General features: G+C 42.3%; 1 protein-coding gene across 1 annotated transcript; it reads left to right on the top strand.

The window, feature by feature from the left end:
- The first annotated feature begins 625 nt into the window (after positions 1-625).
- Positions 626-20702, top strand: LOC311130001 (WD repeat and FYVE domain-containing protein 2). The gene is made up of 12 exons (XM_084162589.1): positions 626-881; positions 2298-2365; positions 8253-8326; positions 8956-9010; positions 9358-9508; positions 11036-11148; positions 11972-12098; positions 14432-14537; positions 15222-15323; positions 15974-16104; positions 16233-16341; positions 17607-20702. The coding sequence occupies exons 1-12, from the start codon at positions 745-747 to the stop codon at positions 17634-17636; spliced, it is 1203 nt and encodes a 400-aa protein (XP_084018715.1). The 5' UTR covers positions 626-744; the 3' UTR covers positions 17637-20702.
- The last annotated feature ends 77 nt before the right edge of the window (positions 20703-20779 follow it).

The raw sequence follows: 20779 nt of genomic DNA, 5'->3' as shown, positions 1-20779 counted from the left end.
TGGCTAAGAGTGCTGTGAGGAGAGAGGGGGTAGATATTCATGTCCCGCTGGGCCGCAGGGAAGTCAAGTCCTTGATCCGGGCAAAAGGGTTCGATCTTTGGCAAAGGGAGTGGGATGCTAGTAGTAAGGGGAGGCAATTTTATCGCTTGCACCGGTCAGTAAAGGAAGAGGTGGGGAGTATGGGATGTAGGAGAGAGGAAGTTGTGTGGAGTAGACTACGGTTTGGGCACACAGGTTTGAATGCCACGTTGTGGATGATAGGGACACATGAAACAGGTCTGTGTGATGAGTGTTAAGTGGAGGAAAAGGTGGAGCATGTGTTGATATTTTGTGAACTGTATGACTTAGATAGGGAGAGATTGTGTGAAAGGGTTTGATAGGCTGGACGGGGTTGGGGTTTGTGTGGTGTAGTGGGGGGAGGGAAGTGGTGTCTAGGGCTCTATTTCACTTTCTTAGAGGAACAGGAATAATGAAGATAATTTAATGTAGGTATGACTGGCCTCACACTCCAGTACAATAGGTGGCGGTGTTTGCCCCATAAAAGTTGGATGCGATCCGCAAACCCAATCCTAAAGAAGAAGAAGAACTCAGTGGTCAGCTGACTAGCAGCATCTTTGGCTGTCACAACACACGGTGTGCTGTGTTCAAAGTGCTGTTACAATCTCGAATACCTATGCGGCTCGACTAGGGTGTTATGTTACGGATAGCCAAAACCGGCGAAGGAGCTAGGGCTATACCTCCGGCATGGCGGCAGAAATACAACCCAAACCGCAGACTCGGACGCCTGTTCTGCTCAACAAAATCGAGGCTTCCCAAGATGTTGTGAACACGGCGGTCATAATTCCAAAGGAGGACGGGGTGATCAGCGTCTCCGAGGACAGGTAGGATGATACTGTTTGAGACCATGTTGTCAAATACGTGACTACAGTAGGTAAAATATAATATTACATAGATTTTGCACTATAAGCTCCCTATCGCTAATAAGTGGCTTTTGTCATTGCTCGAGTTTGTTGTATTTACGTTACGGTCGTCATGGCTGGCTGGTCGTTGTCACCCCGCGTTAAAACTAAGTCACAGTCTTTTCACGCCACTAAGATACTAAATCATTTTCGTAGCAGGTTAGGAGAGGATTTTCGCTAGGCCTAAACCTAACCATTTCCCTAAACATAACCTCAGTCTTCTAACTAGCCGAGCAACGCTCAACTCTGTTCTTACATCGAGGCGGAGTTGAGTATTGATAACTGGTCGCGCCATTTACTAACAACAACATTGCGTCACCACCAGTCGATACTTGTAAAAATGTCAATTCTGAAAACTGTTAGGCCTGCCTGTACCTACAATTGCGGTCTTTCCGCGGGGTTCTGAAATTCATACTTTTAATAACAACTTTTATCAAATACAACCACCGACTTATGAGGAAAAAGTCCGTGGTTTTATTCGCTAAAAGTATGAATTTTAGAACCCCCGCAGTTGTACAGGACAAGCATATATATGTACAAGAGTTTTCAGAATGTACATTTTTACAAGTATCAACTGATGCTGACTCAATGTTGTTGCTAGCAAATCGCGCGACCAATTATCAATACTCAACTCCGCCTCGATATACGATAACGGAGTTGAGCGTTCCTCACCTATCTTCTAACCTGCTGCATAAGTTCTCATAACCTGTTACGAAAAAGTCACTAAGGTATCGAAGTGGTGTGAAAATAGTTTCTCTTAACTAAAATACGCAGAGATATCTTATCAACTAAACTCAACTCGCCATTTACGATGGAGTTGAGTGGCAACTAGTGTGGGCGGATTTGAGCTCCGACATCACATAAAACAATGTCGTTACAGAACAATGTCTTGTGTAATTGCGGGCTATTCTTTGGGTGCTGCCATCAAGGATGAAGGAATCTCAAGGATGATCAATGGAAGCAGCATGCACCTGAGCTCAATTTCAAGTCTCATTGCAAAGGGTCTGAATACTTATGTAAAAAAGGTATTTCAGTTTTTTATTTGTAATACATTGTAATACAATCAGTAGTTTTTGATAAAACGTAGTTTTATATGGAGTTGAATTTAATCGGCAAAGATCGCTGACTTCCACATCGTCTGTCTATCGACTACACTGATATACTGTCATGCAGACTACATAAAAACAGCTAGGCTTGTCAAAGTCAGCTGACATAAAATCCCACTGGTAATCTCTCTGTTAGTGCGCAGTAAAATTCTCACCCACAGGCTGATTCCAGTCATGGCAGTTTGATAGTCCCGACCCATACATAACCAGAATGGCTTTATGTGACCCGCAGGACGATCCGGATATGGCTGAAGAGAGACAGTGGCCAGTACTGGCCCAGCGTTTACCACACAATGCCAGGTGAGTCATCACCTCTCATTACATTTATATTTACATTTGAGTAATTTAGCAGACGCTCTTATCCAGAGCGACTTACATTTAGTGAGTGCATACATTTTTCATACTGCCCCCCCCGTGGGAATCGAACCCACAACCCTGGCGTTGCAAGCGCCATGCTCTACCAACGGAGCTACAGGAGGCCCAATTACCTACAGGAGCAGAGCGGAAAATATGTTTGGGATCTCCGATTGTTCTGGCAATTCTCACATAATAACTTAATTGGGAGTCACATTTGTATCCCACATTTTTTTTGGGGGGGGAATCATAATGAAATGTGCCATTTTAGGCCCGTTTTAGACCTATACATGCCTCCTGTAAGACTTGTTCAATAAAATAATGTGTATTTAAGAATCTAGACCTACTCCATATTTCAGAGCACACTATAAGGAGTATAATGACACCAGGATGTTGTCTGTATCATGTACAAATCACGCATCATAGGGTCTTACAGGAGGCATGTATAGGTGTAAAAAGGACCTAAAATAGAGCCCCACAGTGGAGGTGTCATAATACCCATAAAACCTAGCGGTCAAACTGGGAAATGGTTCCAATCGTTTTTCCACCATTCATTTTTCCCATTGGGGATTTTAGAAACACTTAAAATAAGGGCTGTGTTTTATGGAGGCTTACCCTTGTGATGTTTTGATAACCATGTAAATCTCTCTCGGACAAGGTGACTTTTATCAATATATTCGACTCTATTTATTCTCATATTCGAAAATGCTAATTAGCATCAAAGTAGACATGCAAGACTACAAATCCCTGCAAGATCCTGCACATCATCTCTAGCTGAAACCTTTGCTAAACAGGTATTGTGTCAATTTAAAATTTGCACAAGACAGTTCACGGAATTGTACATTTTAAAGAAATGTAGCTAATTTATTCATTACTACATTTAGCTAACATTAGATACAGTGGGGAAAAAAGTATTTAGTCAGCCACCAATTGTGCAAGTTCTCCCACTTAAAAATATGAGAGAGGCCTGTAATTTTCATCATAGGTACACGTCAACTATGACAGACAAATTGAGAATTTTTTTCTCCAGAAAATCACATTGTAGGATTTTTAATGAATTTATTTGCAAATTATGGTGGAAAATAAGTATTTGGTCACCTACAAACAAGCAAGATTTCTGGCTCTCACAGACCTGTAACTTCTTCTTTAAGAGGCTCCTCTGTCCTCCACTCGTTACCTGTATTAATGGCACCTGTTTGAACTTGTTATCAGTATAAAAGACACCTGTCCACAACCTCAAACAGTCACACTCCAAACTCCACTATGGCCAAGACCAAAGAGCTGTCAAAGGACACCAGAAACAAAATTGTAGACCTGCACCAGGCTGGGAAGACTGAATCTGCAATAGGTAAGCAGCTTGGTTTGAAGAAATCAACTGTGGGAGCAATTATTAGGAAATGGAAGACATACAAGACCACTGATAATCTCCCTCGATCTGGGGCTCCACGCAAGATCTCACCCCGTGGGGTCAAAATGATCACAAGAACGGTGAGCAAAAATCCCAGAACCACACGGGGGGACCTAGTGAATGACCTGCAGAGAGCTGGGACCAAAGTAACAAAGCCTACCATCAGTAACACACTACGCCGCCAGGGACTCAAATCCTGCAGTGCAAGACGTGTCCCCCTGCTTAAGCCAGTACATGTCCAGGCCCGTCTGAAGTTTGCTAGAGTGCATTTGGATGATCCAGAAGAGGATTGGGAGAATGTCATATGGTCAGATGAAACCAAAATAGAACTTTTTGGTAAAAACTCAACTCGTCGTGTTTGGAGGACAAAGAATGCTGAGTTGCATCCAAAGAACACCATACCTACTGTGAAGCATAGGGGTGGAAACATCATGCTTCGGGGCTGTTTTTCTGCAAAGGGACCAGGACGACTGATCCGTGTAAAGGAAAGAATGAATGGGGCCATGTATCGTGAGATTTTGAGTGAAAACCTCCTTCCATCAGCAAGGGCATTGAAGATGAAACGTGGCTGGGTCTTTCAGCATGACAATGATCCCAAACACACCGCCCGGGCAACGAAGGAGTGGCTTCGTAAGAAGCATTTCAAGGTCCTGGAGTGGCCTAGCCAGTCTCTTTGGAGGGAGTTGAAAGTCTGTGTTGCCCAGCGATAGCCCCAAAACATCACTGCTCTAGAGGAGATCTGCATGGAGGAATGGGCCAAAATACCAGCAACAGTGTGTGAAAACCTTGTGAAGACTTACAGAAAACGTTTGACCTGTGTCATTGCCAACAAAGGGTATATAACAAAGTATTGAGAAACTTTTGTTATTGACCAAATACTTATTTTCCACCATAATATGCAAATAAATTCATTAAAAATCCTACAATGTGATTTTCTGGATTTTCTTTTCTCATTTTGTCTGTCATAGTTGACGTGTACCTATGATGAAAATTACAGGCCTCTCTCATCTTTTTAAGTGGGAGAACTTGCACAATTGGTGGCTGACTAAATACTTTTTTTCCCCACTGTAGTTAATCCAGAGATTCTTACCTTTGCCTCGATTCGGCTGTCTCGTCCAGATCACCATGGTATTTGTAGTTCTTGATTGCCACATTAGCAATTAGCATTTTTTTTGGGGTGAGGAGGGAATTTACCAGCAAATATATTGATAAAAGTCAACTTGTCCTAGAGATTTACACGGTTATCAAAACGTCACACCAGGGTAAGCCTACATGAAAGACAGCTCTTATTTGAAGTGTTTCGAAAATCCCCCATGGGGAAAAATGAATGGTGGGAAAACAATTGGAACCATTTCCCTGTTTTGTGGGTATTATGACTCATACTGTGGTACTGTATGGCCACTTTTATCATGATTTTCTCAAAAATGGTTTGTGATACAAATGTAAAAAGGATGTTAAACATACTTCCTCCCAGTGAAGTTTCTATGTGAGAATTGCTAGAACAATCTGAGATACCAAAATATTTTCTGCCTACGCTGGCATGGATTCGCCCTACTTATAAAAAATGATTAGTCGCGTACACATATTTTGCAGATGTTATCGCTGGTGTAGCAAAATGCTTATAAAAGAGTTAGGCACCTAGGCCTAGCTATTCCATTGGCCTCATTTTGTGAACAGTCAGCTCTTCTGCCTGTATGGAATCTGTTTTAACATCTGTTCCAGTTTGAATGAGGTAAACAACCATTTAGTCTATATTTCAGTTTGACCCAATGTTTAAAGGTCCAATGCAGCCGTATTTATCTCTATCAAATAATTTCAGAGTAATTCAATCAAGTAATTCTAAATAAATTAAAATAGTCAAAAAATAAATATTCTTAGCAAAGAGCAATTTCTCAAGCAATAATTTTGCTAGGACTGTCTGGTAGTGGTCTGCATGGGGAGAATAAAAGTAGCTGTTATTGGCAGAGAGGTTTGGAACTCTTTCTTATTGGTCTATTAACTCATTTACTGCCTGGTAGAGCTGGGCAATATGGACAGAAATCCATATCAAGTTAAATTGACTGAATATCACGATAACGATACATTTAACAATATGTTTATAACATTAATGTGCACCATAGTTTTTTAATTTTGTATATTACCCTTAAAACTACTACTACTTTGAATGTTGCAGCTATTAATTGTCCCATTAACAATCACCCATATTAGCTAACTTATTTCATTTCGAGCTTCACATATCTCTAGTAGGGCCCTATAGGTTATTTATCGTAATGAACAATATCAGCAAAATATCCACGATACAGTGCATTCATAAAGTATTCAGACCTCTTGACTTTTTCCACATTTTGTTAATTACAGCCTTATTCTAAAATTGATTTAAAAAAATGTTTGCTCATCAATCTACACACAATACCCCATAATGACAAGGCAAAAACTGTTTTTTTAATTTTCTTCTTTGCAAAAAAATAAAAAATACAGTAAAAACAGATAGTATTCAGACCTTTTACTCAGTACTTTGTTAAAGCACCTTTGGTAGTGATTACAGCCTATAGTCTTCTTGGGTATGACGCTACAAACTTGGCACACCTGTATTTGGGGAGTTTCTCCCATTCTTCTATGCAGATCCTCTCAAGCTCTGTCAGGTTGGATGAGGAGTGTCGCTTCACAGCTATTTTCAGGTCTCTCCAGAAATGTTAGATCGGGTTCAAGTCCGGGCTCTGGCTGGGCCACTCAAGGACTTGTCCCGAAGCCACTCCTGCATTGTCTTGGCTGTGTGCTTAGGGTCGTTGTCCTGTTGGAAGGTGAACCTTCGCCCTAGTCTGAGGTCCTGTGCGCTCTGGAGCAGGTTTTCATCAAGGATCTCTCTGTACTTTGCTCCGTTAATCTTTCCCTCGATCCTGACTAGTCTCCCAGTCCCTGCCGCTGAAAAACATCCCCACAGCATGATGCTGCCACCACCATACTTCACCGTAGGGATGGTGCCAGGTTTCCTCCAGACGTGATGATTGGCATTCAGGCTATCATGTGCCTTTTACTGAGGAGTGGCTTATGTCTGGCCATTCTACCATAAAGGCCTGATTGGTGGAGTGCTGCAGAGATGGTTGTCCTTCTGGAAGGTTCTCCCATCTCCACAGAGGCACTCTGGAGCTCTGTCAGAACCATCGGGTTCTTGGTCACCTCCCTGACCAAGGCCCTTCTCCCCCGATTGCTAAGTTTGGTTGGGCGGCCAGCTATAGGAAGAGTCTTGGTGGTTCCAAACTTCTTCAATTTAAGAATGATGGAGGCCACTGTGTTCTTGGGGACCTTCAATGCTGCAGAAATGTTTTGGTACCCTTCCACAGATCTGTGCCTCGACACAATCCTGTCTCGGAGCTCTACGGACAGTTCCCCTCGACCTCATGGCTTGGTTTTTGCTCTGACATGCACTGTCAACTGTGCAACCTTTATATAGACAGGTGTGTGCCTTTCCAAATCATGTCCAATCAATTGAATTTACCACAGGTGGACTCCAATCAAGTTGTAAAAACATCTCAAGGATGATCAATGGAAGCAGCATGCACCTGAGCTCAATTTCAAGTCTCATTGCAAAGGGTCTGAATACTTATGTAAAAAAGGTATTTCAGTTTTTTATTTGTAATACATTTGCAAAAATTTCTAAAAACCTGTTTTTGCTTTGTCATTATGGGGTATTGTGTGTAGATTGATGAGGAAAAAAATTGAAGTCCATTTTAGAGTAAGACTGTAACGTAACAAAATGTGGAAAAAGTCAAGGGGTCTGAATACTTTCCGAATGCACTGTAAGTGGTCGGTTTGGTTGGTGTCGATCATTTTCGGTTTATCGTCCTAGCTCTAGTCACCAGCCAGGCCAAATCTCCATCCCAACAAAACTGGCTGACATTTCAGACGGTCTTTTCAAACAGCTCTTACACTAATCGGACATTATCATAATGTTCACAATTTCACAGTATTAGGCTATTCCAACCTCCATAGTGTGGAAATGTATAAAACACAGGAAAATCACTTTTGACTTACTGGGCCTTTAATGAATAACTGATGCATCTTTACTGCTGGGTTTATTGTACCTGGCAGGCTTTTACGTTTTAAATGCATTCCACATTGTGATTCCAATAGAAATGCATGTGCCTGTCTGGAAAGGCTGTCTTCAGTCATTCATAAAGTCACCACCCTCTTCAGTTTCATTTCCTAAAGTGTACTGCAAGTAATCATCTTCCTTTTGACATGTTCCCTACTTCCCTTGTGTTTTCTCTCTGCATGTTGTGCAAGACATTCCATCATGTAGTCACTAGCCCAGTCAGTGATTTTCCCCTCAAAGCACATTGCAATGGCACTGGAGAGTGGAGACACCCCACACTCGTATACGTTGCACACATTTTCTTAGACTTGTCATTTCCTTTCTCTTCTTAGCTTCTTGCTCCTGTATGTCCTTTAACCCAGAGACCAGGAGGCTGTCTGTGGGGATGGAGAATGGAACCATCTCTGTAAGTGACTGTTTCTGTTGTCTAAGATACACTCATGATTGGGCGTGACATACTTTTATACCAAGCATCCAGCCTTATCCCACAGTCAACCTTGATACACATACCAAAGCCCATACCCCAGGGCCAGATTGGGGGCTGGTTGGGCTGGTTCAATTCATGATTTCATGTTTAACATTTAGTGGGTCACTGAGTAGCTAGCTACTGTCTCTCTTACTCTCTCGCTCTGAATCTTTGCTTCTCCAGACACCAGCACTGATCGATACTGCCAAAGGGGTTGCGTCTCTGAGTAGCCTAATCTTCCGCATGATTGGCTAAGCAGTTAGGTGGATCAATCAACACAGGGATACTAAATATGTCTAATCTACTGGAATGGCTTGGTCACCCAGGCAGTTGCACTGTGAAATTGAGTCTAGATGGGTTATTATAGAATAATTGCATTCATTTTTTATTAATTGGCTAAATAGCCTAAAATTAACATGGATATACTTTGCTAAACCTAAGCACTTCCTTTTGCATCAGAAGGTAATTTCAAGCATTGTGTAACTTTGACCTAAAAGTATGTCCATATCAAATAAATATTGTGCTTTTTCTTGGGAAAACCAGTGAGTGACATACTTCTTGTGTTTCAGGAGTTCATCCTGTCAGAAGACTACAACAAGATGACCCCGGCACAGACCTATCTGGGTGAGATGGGAAGTGTGGGCACAGGCTGTGTTCTTTGTGTGACTCAGCTGACTCTGGTCAATGGCAGGAAGGGATGAAACCTGGCAAAATAATGGATGTTTTTTCTATTCATGGTGCTTTGGTTGGTTTTAGCTACAAGGCCTCTAAAAGCAATATACTAAGATTGAGCTTGCTGCCAACAGTTCTACTGTACGACTGCAATCTTGTCTGTTTTGATCAATTTTAAAGGATGCGAAGAACACCAATCTGTCTACTGTTATACTATGTACAGTATATGACAGTCTATGGTCATATTTACACCAGTATCTTTTGTTTATTAACATGACATTGTGTGTGTTCTGTGTCAGCCCACCAGGGCAGAGTGACAGTGGTGCTGTTTGTGTTGGAGATGGAGTGGGTCCTCAGTACAGGACAGGACAAGAACTTCACCTGGCACTGCTCTGAGAGTGGAACACAGCTTGGGTTATACCGCACCACCGCCTGGGTCTCTGGACTACAGTATCCTTCGGCTGTTACAAACCATATTTCTCTATTCTATTTTATTCTATTCATTCTGTTCTATTCACATGCTGTTGCTATTAGTGATTGGGGGGGAAATCATTACAGTTACATATCGCAATATGAGTTTTGAATGATATTTGATTCCAAGTATCGATTTGTCAAAAATAATATTATTTTTTTTTTTTTTTTTGAATAATATGCTACTGTAGGTAGCGTTAGCTAGCGCTAGTCGGCTGTATGAAAAATTCAGGTATTTTTCATCCCTTCTTTTTAAATACTGAGCCAACATGATTTCAGCACTTTTTTATTTCCCTGACTGATCAAAACTAGTTTTCTCGTGCTCTCTCTTGTCTCTCTGCAGAAGACGTATAGTGAGCAATATGTTTGGAACATCAAGTCGCAATAAAATATCGTATCGGCACCCAAGTATCGTGATAATATTGTATCGTGAGGTCCCTGGCAATTCCAGCCGTAGTTGCTATGTCACAAATATCTTAACAAATACTACCTGTGTGTGAAGTGTAAAGCCACAGACAATATTTCAAGTGATAACAGCACTTGACTGTGTCTCCTTCACCTCAAACAAGTGTATTTTTTTATGACAACAAGGCGCTATGGGGGGACATGGCCCTCTGCCGCTTTCTCCCACGATGCAGTAGACCAGAGAGGGAGCCAGATAAGCGTCCCAGTAGCTTTTCTTAATGGGGGAGGCTAACGATAGCCTTCAGTCATGCAGTCCAAGGCAATGGTCCGGGAGATTTCTGTAATGGTCGAGATAAAAGGTTTGGGTCCACTCCGCTGTGGAGGGCTCTCAATACCAACTAGCTATGTGAGGTCTTAAGACTGACTTATGCTTCAAAGACAGGGATAAACAATTCCAATGTTAAATACAACAAACAAAACGATGTTCGGACATATGGCAGCCATCTTGTTTGTTTTGGCTTTGTATGCCTTTTTACAAACCCAGAGCAGTCATTGTATGTTATTCAAAATTGTTGAAATGAAAGAACTACTTGGAATGTGTATTTTCTTTAGTATATCATCCAGCAAATTTGTCTAAACAACCACAGTTCTGAGTTAGCCTGGAATCAGATTAGTACAGCAACCCTTTTCAGAAGGAGGAGAAATTAGATTATGCTCTGTGAAAAGATTTGTCTTATTTTTTTCTCTCTGTTGATTGCTTTGTTATCATTCTGGCCTCTCACTGAAAGGTCTCTCTTGAGATCTGAGACTAAATACATATGATTTTGTAGCTAATGAACAGCTAACTGTGGTGGTAAGTTTACTGATGTGGATTGTTTTTGTTGGAAATTAAGAAGTATAATGCAGTCAGTCCTTCACTGAATAGAATGAACCACATACAGATCAGATACGAGTAGGTTTCAACCAGTTAACACTGATTGAATAGAATAAATACAGTGTGTGCAAATCCGTCAAGTTGCTCAGATGCAAACAGTTGAGTTAAACGGTCATTGCCACTATCATGTTTTTGCTGCAGACCATCCTTGACCGTGCCCCTCCCAGGTTCGACGTGGAGACGAGGCACGCCTTTGTGGGTGACTACTCTGGTCAGGTGACCATCCTAAAGCTGGAGCAGGACAGCTGTAGTCTGGTCACCACCTTCAAAGGACACACGGGTACTACTACTACGCCCCATGTTACAAAACAACACTCGTCCCCTACCTATAGTACCCCATAGTACCCCATCCTCGAAACACCACCTTTTGGGACTACTCCATTGGTTCCAATACGCAGAGGAAGCAAAATAAAGCCCCTAAATATTTGAAAGAAAACACATACTATTTTAGACCCAGGTCTTCAAAAATCATGGAGATTTTATAAATCGGTCTATTACCCACTTTATTTATTTCCATGTTTTCACCCCAACTGATTGTCCCTCCTGGCCACTCGGCCACTCGCCAGCAGTGACAGAGGTGTAGTGTGGGACATTGTACACTCCAGAGGACAACCCTCACAGCTATTTATAAACCCTCTGTTCTGATCTGGGGTCAGTTGTTTTAGCACTCTCACATCTCCTCTACTTCCTATATTGACAGAAGAGCGTGTGACTGACAATGTTGCTGACATCACCACTATTCCAGGCCTGTCTGTTATCAGTAGGGTTACAAATGTTTGTCATTATGCAAATATCTGCCTGTGAAAAGCACTGGAACATATTTCCCTTTGAATTAGACATAAGGGGGTGCTCTAGCATGGCTCAAGAGGGATGAATTGTGGTTCATTAAAAGCAAAAGACTTGGCAATTATTGAGAAAGTCTGTTTATTGAATTTGCTTTCTTAAAATTCAACTTTGTCTAAATCAACTTGAATTTGCTCAGAGTCACTTTTGTCCACTTTCTAATCATTGAGGCCTTTTAGTTTCTTGTGTTTGTTCCACTTGACCAGGTCAAGTTTAAGATCCAGTGATGGAATGTGTGTTATGTGTTCTGCTCTCTTTAGGCAATGTGACAGCGCTGTGTTGGGACCCGGTCCAGAGAGTGTTGTTTTCCGGCAGCTCCGATCACTCCATCATCATGTGGGACATCGGGGGACGCAAAGGTACCGCCATCGAACTTCAGGGACACAAGTAAGATTCACACACTGAACCTCAACAGAGTCATCCAATACAGTCTTCAAATGTAGTCTCCATTGTAGTATTAAAACCCCAATATACACTGCTCAAAAAAATAAAGGGAACACTTAAATAACACAATGTAACTCCAAGTCAATCACACTTCTGTGAAATCAAACTGTCCACTTAGGAAGCAACACTGATTGACAATAAATGTCACATGCTGTTGTGCAAATGGAATAGACAACAGGTGGAAATTATAGGCAATTAGCAAGACACCCCCAATAAAGGACTGGTTTTGCAGGTGATGACCACAGACCACTTCTCAGTTCCTATGCTTCCTGGCTGATGTTTTGGTCACTTTTGAATGCTGGCGGTGCTTTCACTCTAGTGGTAGCATGAGACGGAGTCTACAACCCACACAAGTGGCTCAGGTAGTGCAGCTCATCCAGGATGGCACATCAATGCGAGCTGTGGCAAGAAGGTTTGCTGTGTCTGTCAGCGTAGTGTCCAGAGCATGGAGGCGCTACCAGGAGACAGGCCAGTACACCAGGAGACGTGGAGGAGGCCGTAGGAAGGCAACAACCCAGCAGCAGGACTGCTACCTCCGCCTTTGTGCAAGGAGGAGCAGGAGGAGCACTGCCAGAGCCCTGCAAAATGACCTCCAGCAGGCCACAAATGTGCATGTGTCTGCTCAAACGGTCAGAAACAGACTCCATGAGGGTGGTATGAGGGCCCGACGTCCACAGGTGGGGGTTGTGCTTACAGCCCAACACCGTGCAGGACGTTTGGCATTTGCCAGAGAACACCAAGATTGGCAAATTCGCCACTGGCGCCCTGTGCTCTTCACAGATGAAAGCAGGTTCACACTGAGCACATGTGACAGACGTGACAGAGTCTGGAGACGCCGTGGAGAACGTTCTGCTGCCTGCAACATCCTCCAGCATGACCGGTTTGGCGGTGGGTCAGTCATGGTGTGGGGTGACATTTCTTTGGGGGGCCGCACAGCCCTCCATGTGCTCGCCAGAGGTAGCCTGACTGCCATTAGGTACCGAGATGAGATCCTCAGACCCCTTGTGAGACCATATGCTGGTGCGGTTGGCCCTGGGTTCCTCCTAATGCAAGACAATGCTAGACCTCATGTGGCTGGAGTGTGTCAGCAGTTCCTGCAAGAGGAAGGCATTGATGCTATGGACTGGCCTGCCCGTTCCCCAGACCTGAATCCAATTGAGCACATCTGGGACATCATGTCTCACTCCATCCACCAACGCCACGTTGCAACACAGACTGTCCAGGAGTTGGCGGATGCTTTAGTCCAGGTCTGGGAGGAGATCCCTCAGAAGACCATCCGCCACCTCATCAGGAGCATGCCCAGGCGTTGTAGGGAGGTCATACAGGCACGTGGAGGCCACACACACTACTGAGCCTCATTTTGACTTGTTTTAAGGACATTACATCAAAGTTGGATCAGCCTGTAGTGTGGTTTTCACTTTAATTTTGAGGGTGACTCCAAATCCAAACCTCCAGATTTCCATTGATAATTATTGTGTGATTTTGTTGTCAGCACATTCTCAACTATGTAAAGAAAAAAATATTTAATAAGATTATTTCATTCATTCAGATCTAGGATGTGTTATTTTAGTGTTCCTTTATTTTTTTGAGCAGTGTATTAAAGGCCCAATGCAGCAGTTTTTATCTCAATATCAAATCATTTCTGGGTAACAATGACGTACCTTACTGTAATTGTTTTCAATTAAAATGGTCAAAAAGAAGCAAAAATAGCTTCTTAGCAAAGACCAATTTATCAAGAAAGAATTTAGCTAGGACTGTCTGGGAGTGGTCTGAGTGGGGAGGAGAAAAGGGAAAAGTAGCTGTTATTGACAGAGGTTTGGAACTCTCCTTCTTATTGGTCTGTTAATTAATTTACCGCCTGGTGATCTCACCAGGCAGGCCAAAATCCATCCCACCAAAACAGGCAGAAATTTCAGGCGGTCTTGTCAAACAGCTCTTACACTCAAAGGGCATTATCATAATTTTCACAGTATTATTCCAACTTCATAGTGTGGAAATGTATAAAAAAAACATGGGCCTTTAATCTATATGATACGGTCTTAGAAACTGTTGAAATGCCCCTAGTAGTCTCCTTTTGGGGCGCTTCTGTTCAGTCATTATCCATAACTCCAGGCTGTTTAACGTTCAGTCATGTTGTTGGAGAGTTGTAAAGTAGGGGTAAAGTGACTCATGTCACAACCAGGGATGTCATTGCGGTGGTGGGGAGAATCTACAATGTTTGTGTACCACATACTCTTAGGCGTGTTCCACTGCCTGTGTGTGTGTTAACAATGCAGTGAGAAGGTCCAGGGCCTATGCTACGCGCCACACACACGTCAGCTGATCTCCTGCAGCTCAGATGGAGGCATCGTCATCTGGAACATGGACTTGACCCGACAGGAGGTGAGGGAGGAATGGACTGATAAAGATGGAGGGATGGAGAAAAAGGAGGGAGGAAGACAAAACCTCAAGGCAGTGAGATGTGTGTGAAGTAGAAAGGTTCAAAGGTTCACACCCCACAAACCTTAAGGAGCTTGGATGCAATAGGACTTTCAGGGAGAGAGTGGGTGAGGGAAGGAGAATGAGCGGCATAATGTATGTGCTATGGAGCTAAGTCTGCAGTGAGGCCTGAGTGTTGGGCAGGGCTGTGTATAGGATTAGCTGGAGCACAGGGCAGCGTTGTGTCCCTCAGACACATGCACACCTTTCTTCCATAGAATCTGTCTAGCCCTAGATATGGGCCAGTCACAGCTCTGTGAGTGCAATGTCACCTCTGTCATTGACCACATGGTATGGAAGAGTGCTTTGTCGGGCTGTTTCTGTCACAATGGAGGGGTACCTGAAATAGACTGATTTAAACCACAGCCATAGGAACACGTACAGAGAGAGTATGACAAACTCTGAATTAAATTAGTGTTCCGTGTAGACTACCTATGGCTCTTTCTCTCACTTAGGTTATACCGAAGCACTGAATCTGTGTTACTTTCCTTTTAAAACTCCTGATGGTTAAAGGTAGGATTGAGAAAGGAGAAGCTGACTCTAGAGCAGTATTTATGGTCTGTTTTCAACCTGTCTGTCTTCCCTCAGACCCCAGAGTGGCTGGACAGTGACTCGTGTCAGAAGTGTGAGCAGCCATTCTTCTGGAACTTCAAACAGATGTGGGACAGTAAGACGATCGGCCTGCGCCAGGTACAGTGGGCTCCATACTGTCACTGTGGGGTGTAGTTCACCTATTGTCCACAAGAGGGCAGGAAAAAAACATAGTTAATGTTGTTCCTGTAAATGGGTTAGCTGAGAACATCACGAAAACAATGCTCATGCTTCAATGGGGCACAAGTTTGTTGTTGTGATTCTGGATGGCCAGATGACTAGCAACAATGACAATAAGCTGCCATGCGGGGAATCATGGCTTGTTTCAGCTAGTTTTATCTTGTTCTTGATACCATGTCTTGTTTTGACTGATGTCATGTCTATGCTAATATGGCAAAACATTTGCTAGCAAACCAACAACCGTAACGATGTATTTGAAAGACAACAAGTGCTCATTGTGCAAATGAATTTGTTTTCAATAAATATTGGAGACAAAATATAGTTTACATGTTGTGAACAATCTAAGCCAACCCCGCCTGTTTTGCCCCATAATTGCGCACACTCGTCAGTTTTGTTGCTAAACAACCAAACCCTCTATGGCAGTGTGAAATGCAGAAATATAGCCCTGGTGTGGCCTCCGCTGATTGACTACATGAGTGAGGGCAAGTGAGATGGATGCACAATGGCCTTATCTGCAAGCCGAGTAGGCCGAACCCAAGGCTCAGTGTCTCCTATCTCCTCTCCCCCAGCACCACTGCAGGAAGTGTGGGCAGGCAGTGTGTGGGAAGTGCTCGGCCAAGCGCTCCACCATCCCTCTCATGGGCTTCGAGTTCGAGGTGCGGGTGTGTGACAGCTGCCACGAGTCCATCACGGACGAGGAGTGAGTAACACGCACGCACACACGACTGCACAAAAAATCCTCAAATAACATCCTCTGGTCATCACATCTTTTCCTATAGTTTGTTCCCATGGTGATAAGTGTTTTCCCCCCCACCCCCTGTCTTACAGCCGGGCGCCCACGGCGACATTCCATGACAGCAAACATAGCATAGTTTACATGCACTACGAGCCTACCACAGGCTGGCTGCTGACCTCTGGGGCAGACAAGGTTGTCAAGGTGAGACAGACACTATGTCTTTAAGGCAGCGTTTAGACAAGGCAGCCCAATTCTGATGTTTTTTCCACTAACTGGTCTTTTGACCAATCACAGATCTTTTCACATCAGATATATTTTTTTGAGTTGAGCTGATTGGTCTAAAGGCCAATTAGTGAAGAAAATATCAGAATTGGAATTGCCTGTGTAAACGTAGCCTAATACAGGAAATGGGATGCATTGATACAATGACCTTTAATGACAGTGCGTATACGTGTATGAAGGAGGCAGTGTTTTTTTTGTACACCTTAGTTTCAGGAAACTAGGCGTATGTCGCGGGTCACTACTTCACAGGAAACTTTTTTTTATTTTTATCAAAATGTGTTTATTGGCAGAAATGCCTTCTGGAACGTGAACTTTAATGTGCCTTAATAACAGACTTGTATGCCATCTGTAAATACTAATAAAATGGTTAAATTACGAGCCTAGTTGGTTTAGCCACAGAAAAAGACAGCAACCTTCCTGCTAGCCATGATTGGCTGAGATAATGAGTGACCTGGACATGCAGAGAGATGAGTTCAGATTGGTCTGCCATATAGCATGCTTCTGTCTATTTGAGCTGGTCAGTATGTGTAGGTAATTATGTCTGATGTGGCTTAAAAAAAAAATATTGCTTACTAGAACTGCATAAGTGTTGCTCTCCACTTTCTGGAGGACCGAGTTTTGAAATCAGTGGAATTAGGGTATGATAGCTAAGGAGACACCTGTCTCCGGATTACATCTTCAAACTAAGGGCAACCATGGCATCCGTGACAGGGAGAAGCATCCAACCATGATGTATACGGGTAAGATAGTCTAGCTAGCTACATTTTCAGATATTACACGTTTCTGATTTTGACAGTCGTTTTCATTTCATGTTAAAGTGTACTGTTAGATAGCTAGCTAACGTTAGCTGGCTGGCTCACTAGGTAATGTTACGTGTATGATCTTATTATTCGTATCTCAGAGCCATTTGCTTGGCTAGTTATAGTCTAATGTTAGCTAGCTAACATTGAACCTGGTTGGTTAGCTACCTGCAGATTCAAAGGCCATTTTCTCAAAAGTGAGGTTACAAGTTTATCAACTTTCATGACATAATTACTTTCCCATTGTTCCTCAACTGTAGTGTATGATATACCATTTTCTAGCTCTGAGTCTCTACTTTTATTCAATGTAAAAAGCACAATTTCAAATGTTGCTACATAAAACCGAATCGAGCCGGTCGGTCACCTTTATGCTTGTGTCTACAGCTCTGGGACATGACTCCAGTGGTGTCCTGAAGGTCATCGTTGACATTGGAGCATCATGGAGCTCCATCCACCTATCAGGTGAGCGCTTACATCCTGGTGGCAATCATACTGAGAGGAGGAGGTAATGTCCACAAGAATAACAACAACCTAAAGAACCTACAACAACAGCTGAGCAACATCCACAGAACCTAGAAATACCAGGCCTTTCTTGCCTGCCCTTGTCCCTCTTGGTGACTAAATGTGCAGAGGAAGAGATCTACACTGGCTGCTGATATGGATGGAAAGAATTTCAGTGGAGACACCTTAAAGAGGACAAAGGTGTGCATGCTGTATCAGGACTATGAAAGAGCAGTTTTTTTTGTTTTATGGATCCCCCTTACCTACAGTATGTCAAACTCTGGAAATCAATTTTAGAACGTGAACGAAAATGTTATTGTGCATACATAATTCCCTATATTCTTTGGTTTATTATATTTATAACAATGGGTCCGTAGTAAAGGGAATTCTGTGTAGGCTACCTGCTGAACAACAAATACAGCTAGTCGGGCAATTATAAAGATTATATTTAAGTGCCTTCCTCGTAATCATATTGTAGCTTTCACTACGGCAAACGGAAAGCATGAAAAAATAGGTTTGTAAACCAATTGTAAAATAACATTTTTTGACAATTTACTGGGTTGTTCTATGAATATCAGTGAGCTATGTAACCTGGAGTATGTACAGTAGCAAGATGGAAGACTCTAATATAATCATGCAACTCAAGAAGGTCCCAACGTTTATACCACTCATCCTGTTGTTTGGATTGTCTCTTTGCTTGTTAGCTGCTGGACATAGCAGCAACATGTGGAGGGCAGAATAGCCCTGTCTCTGGGTGGACCCTGTTTCAGTTGAGGTGTCAGAAGGGTCATAGCCTACTGTACATACAGATAACTGCCAAAATAAAGGAAACACCAACAGTGTCTTAATAGGGCATTGGGCCAACAAGCTGCCAGAATAGCTTCAATGCACCTTGATATAGATTATACATGTTCTAAGTGTCTAGAACTCTATTGGAGGGATGCAACACCATTCTTCCACAAGAAATTCCATAATTTTGTGTTTTGTTGCTGGTGGTGGAAAACGCTGTCTCAGACGCCGCTCCAGAATCTCCCATAAGTGTTCAATTGGGTTGAGATCTGGGGATTGAGACACACACACTTTAATATGCTCATTTGAGACCCCTCTTTCAAAGGCACTGAGATCTCTTCTAGCCATGGTAGCCAAAATAATGGGCAACTGAGCATTTTTATACATGACCCTAAGCATGATGGGATGTTAATTGCTTAATTAACTCAAGAACCACACCTGTGTGGAAGCACCTGCTTTCAATATACTATGTATCCCTCGTTTACTCAAGTGTTTCCATTTATTTTGGCAGTTACCTGTACCTTATAGGATCCTAGAGTCATCAAACATACACACAACTGGTGAACAAGTCAACATGTGGTATCTCACTGTCGGGTAACGGTTGACTAGCACAGATGTAGGAGACAAGGAGGAAAAAATGTAGTTATTTAGTATTTTTATTTTCTATGAATATTGTATTGCAAACTGAAGTTCTTGATTAGGCTTGCCAATTGAAATGATAAATTGTAAAGAACAAGTACATTCCAATCATATTTTTATGATTTTTATTTTACACTATTGTAGAGCTATTGAAATGTCACTTACTACTCTTTGGACTTTGGTGGTGGACTAAAACATTATTCACCACTGTAGTCTCTAGGTTCTGCACTTCAGTTGTTACGGTTTGATTTCTAAGAGAACAAAATCATAGCTAAGCACTTTTTATTGTCCAATACATACTTACAATATGTTGTTGTCTACAAATGACACAGGGTTGTAGACTGAAAATATTTGAGATTTTCTTTTGAGGTGTATGTATACCAAACTGGTGATATGTTAGTGGCTGTGTGTGTCATAAATGTATTTGTGTTATGATGAGTTTATTTATTGCAGTGTGTTACTGTTGCCTCAAAGCTAGACATCTCTCATGTAGCCTACTACATGTGTCATCAAGGTCATAATCATTGACTGATAGTGTGCTAATGAATCAGGACTTTTGTGTAATATATATTATTTTTACGCTTTAACATTCTCAAAGTGTATTGATGGTTATGATAGGGGTCATCATGGATATACTATAGTTCAAGTTAAGTTCATGCACTGGATTTGTTTTTAGGCGGAACCACTATTGTAAAACAACAATCTGTCTGCATGTTGATAACCTAATTACCCATGGTCGTTTTTCATGAGTACTAGCATGTTGATTTAATAATCAGTGAAGCCACACATCTTGGGCCTAGGCTAATACATATCTACTGGTGGAGAATGGCTGTATCATGCTCTAATGCTATTTACAGTAGTAGTCAACCACTGGCTTAAAGAATTATACTATCGCTATCCGTTTCCTCATTGAATGCCCTCTGTACAGTAAAGAACAATATCTGTTATCATTGTTGGAGGTAAAAATATGTATGAGTTACATGCTGATTCATACACCAAGACTGATTTACATTATCTGAATGACTGCCCCTATGATTTGAAATAAACTTGATCATATTTTTTTCTTTTTTGTAGCCTGGATACCAGTCTGTCTTTCTCTGCTTATGTCAGCGTGTTGTCATTGGCAACAGTGTTGTTAATGCAGGAACTGTCAGTCTGGCTCCCAGACTAGTGCTTCTGTGTGGTGTAGTATGATTCTTACAGGTTGCTGTACTGTGTGTGTAACTCCAGGGGGGTTTATCACAAAGCCGGATCTGGAACCAGAAAATCAAGAGCTACAGTATATCTGTTTATCAAAGTTAGGTGGCTAACTCCTTAATCGTGCTTTGTGACATTCGCCTCAAGTGTGTGTGTGTGTGGTGTGTCCAAGCAGCAGACTATTGGAGATCTCTAGCTGATAGGAATATAATTCCTGCATTTATCATCCTGGCCCTAAAGCTGATCTGAGTAGAGATATGTGTTCATATCATTCCATAATTACAGTTCCTCTTCTTGTCTTGCTGCTGATGTACTCATGTTTGTATTTGATTAAATTGATAGGTGACTGAAAGACAGGATGTCTCTTTTTCATGTGAATGCTTGTGCTTATGTTTCCTTGTAGAGATTCAGCTCATCAGTTCTCCCCATCG

This window comes from Coregonus lavaretus (assembly GCF_964263955.1).
Source record: "Coregonus lavaretus genome assembly, chromosome: 5".
Taxonomy (NCBI): Eukaryota; Metazoa; Chordata; class Actinopteri; order Salmoniformes; family Salmonidae; genus Coregonus; species Coregonus lavaretus.
This window is presented reverse-complemented; position numbering and strand designations above follow the sequence as displayed.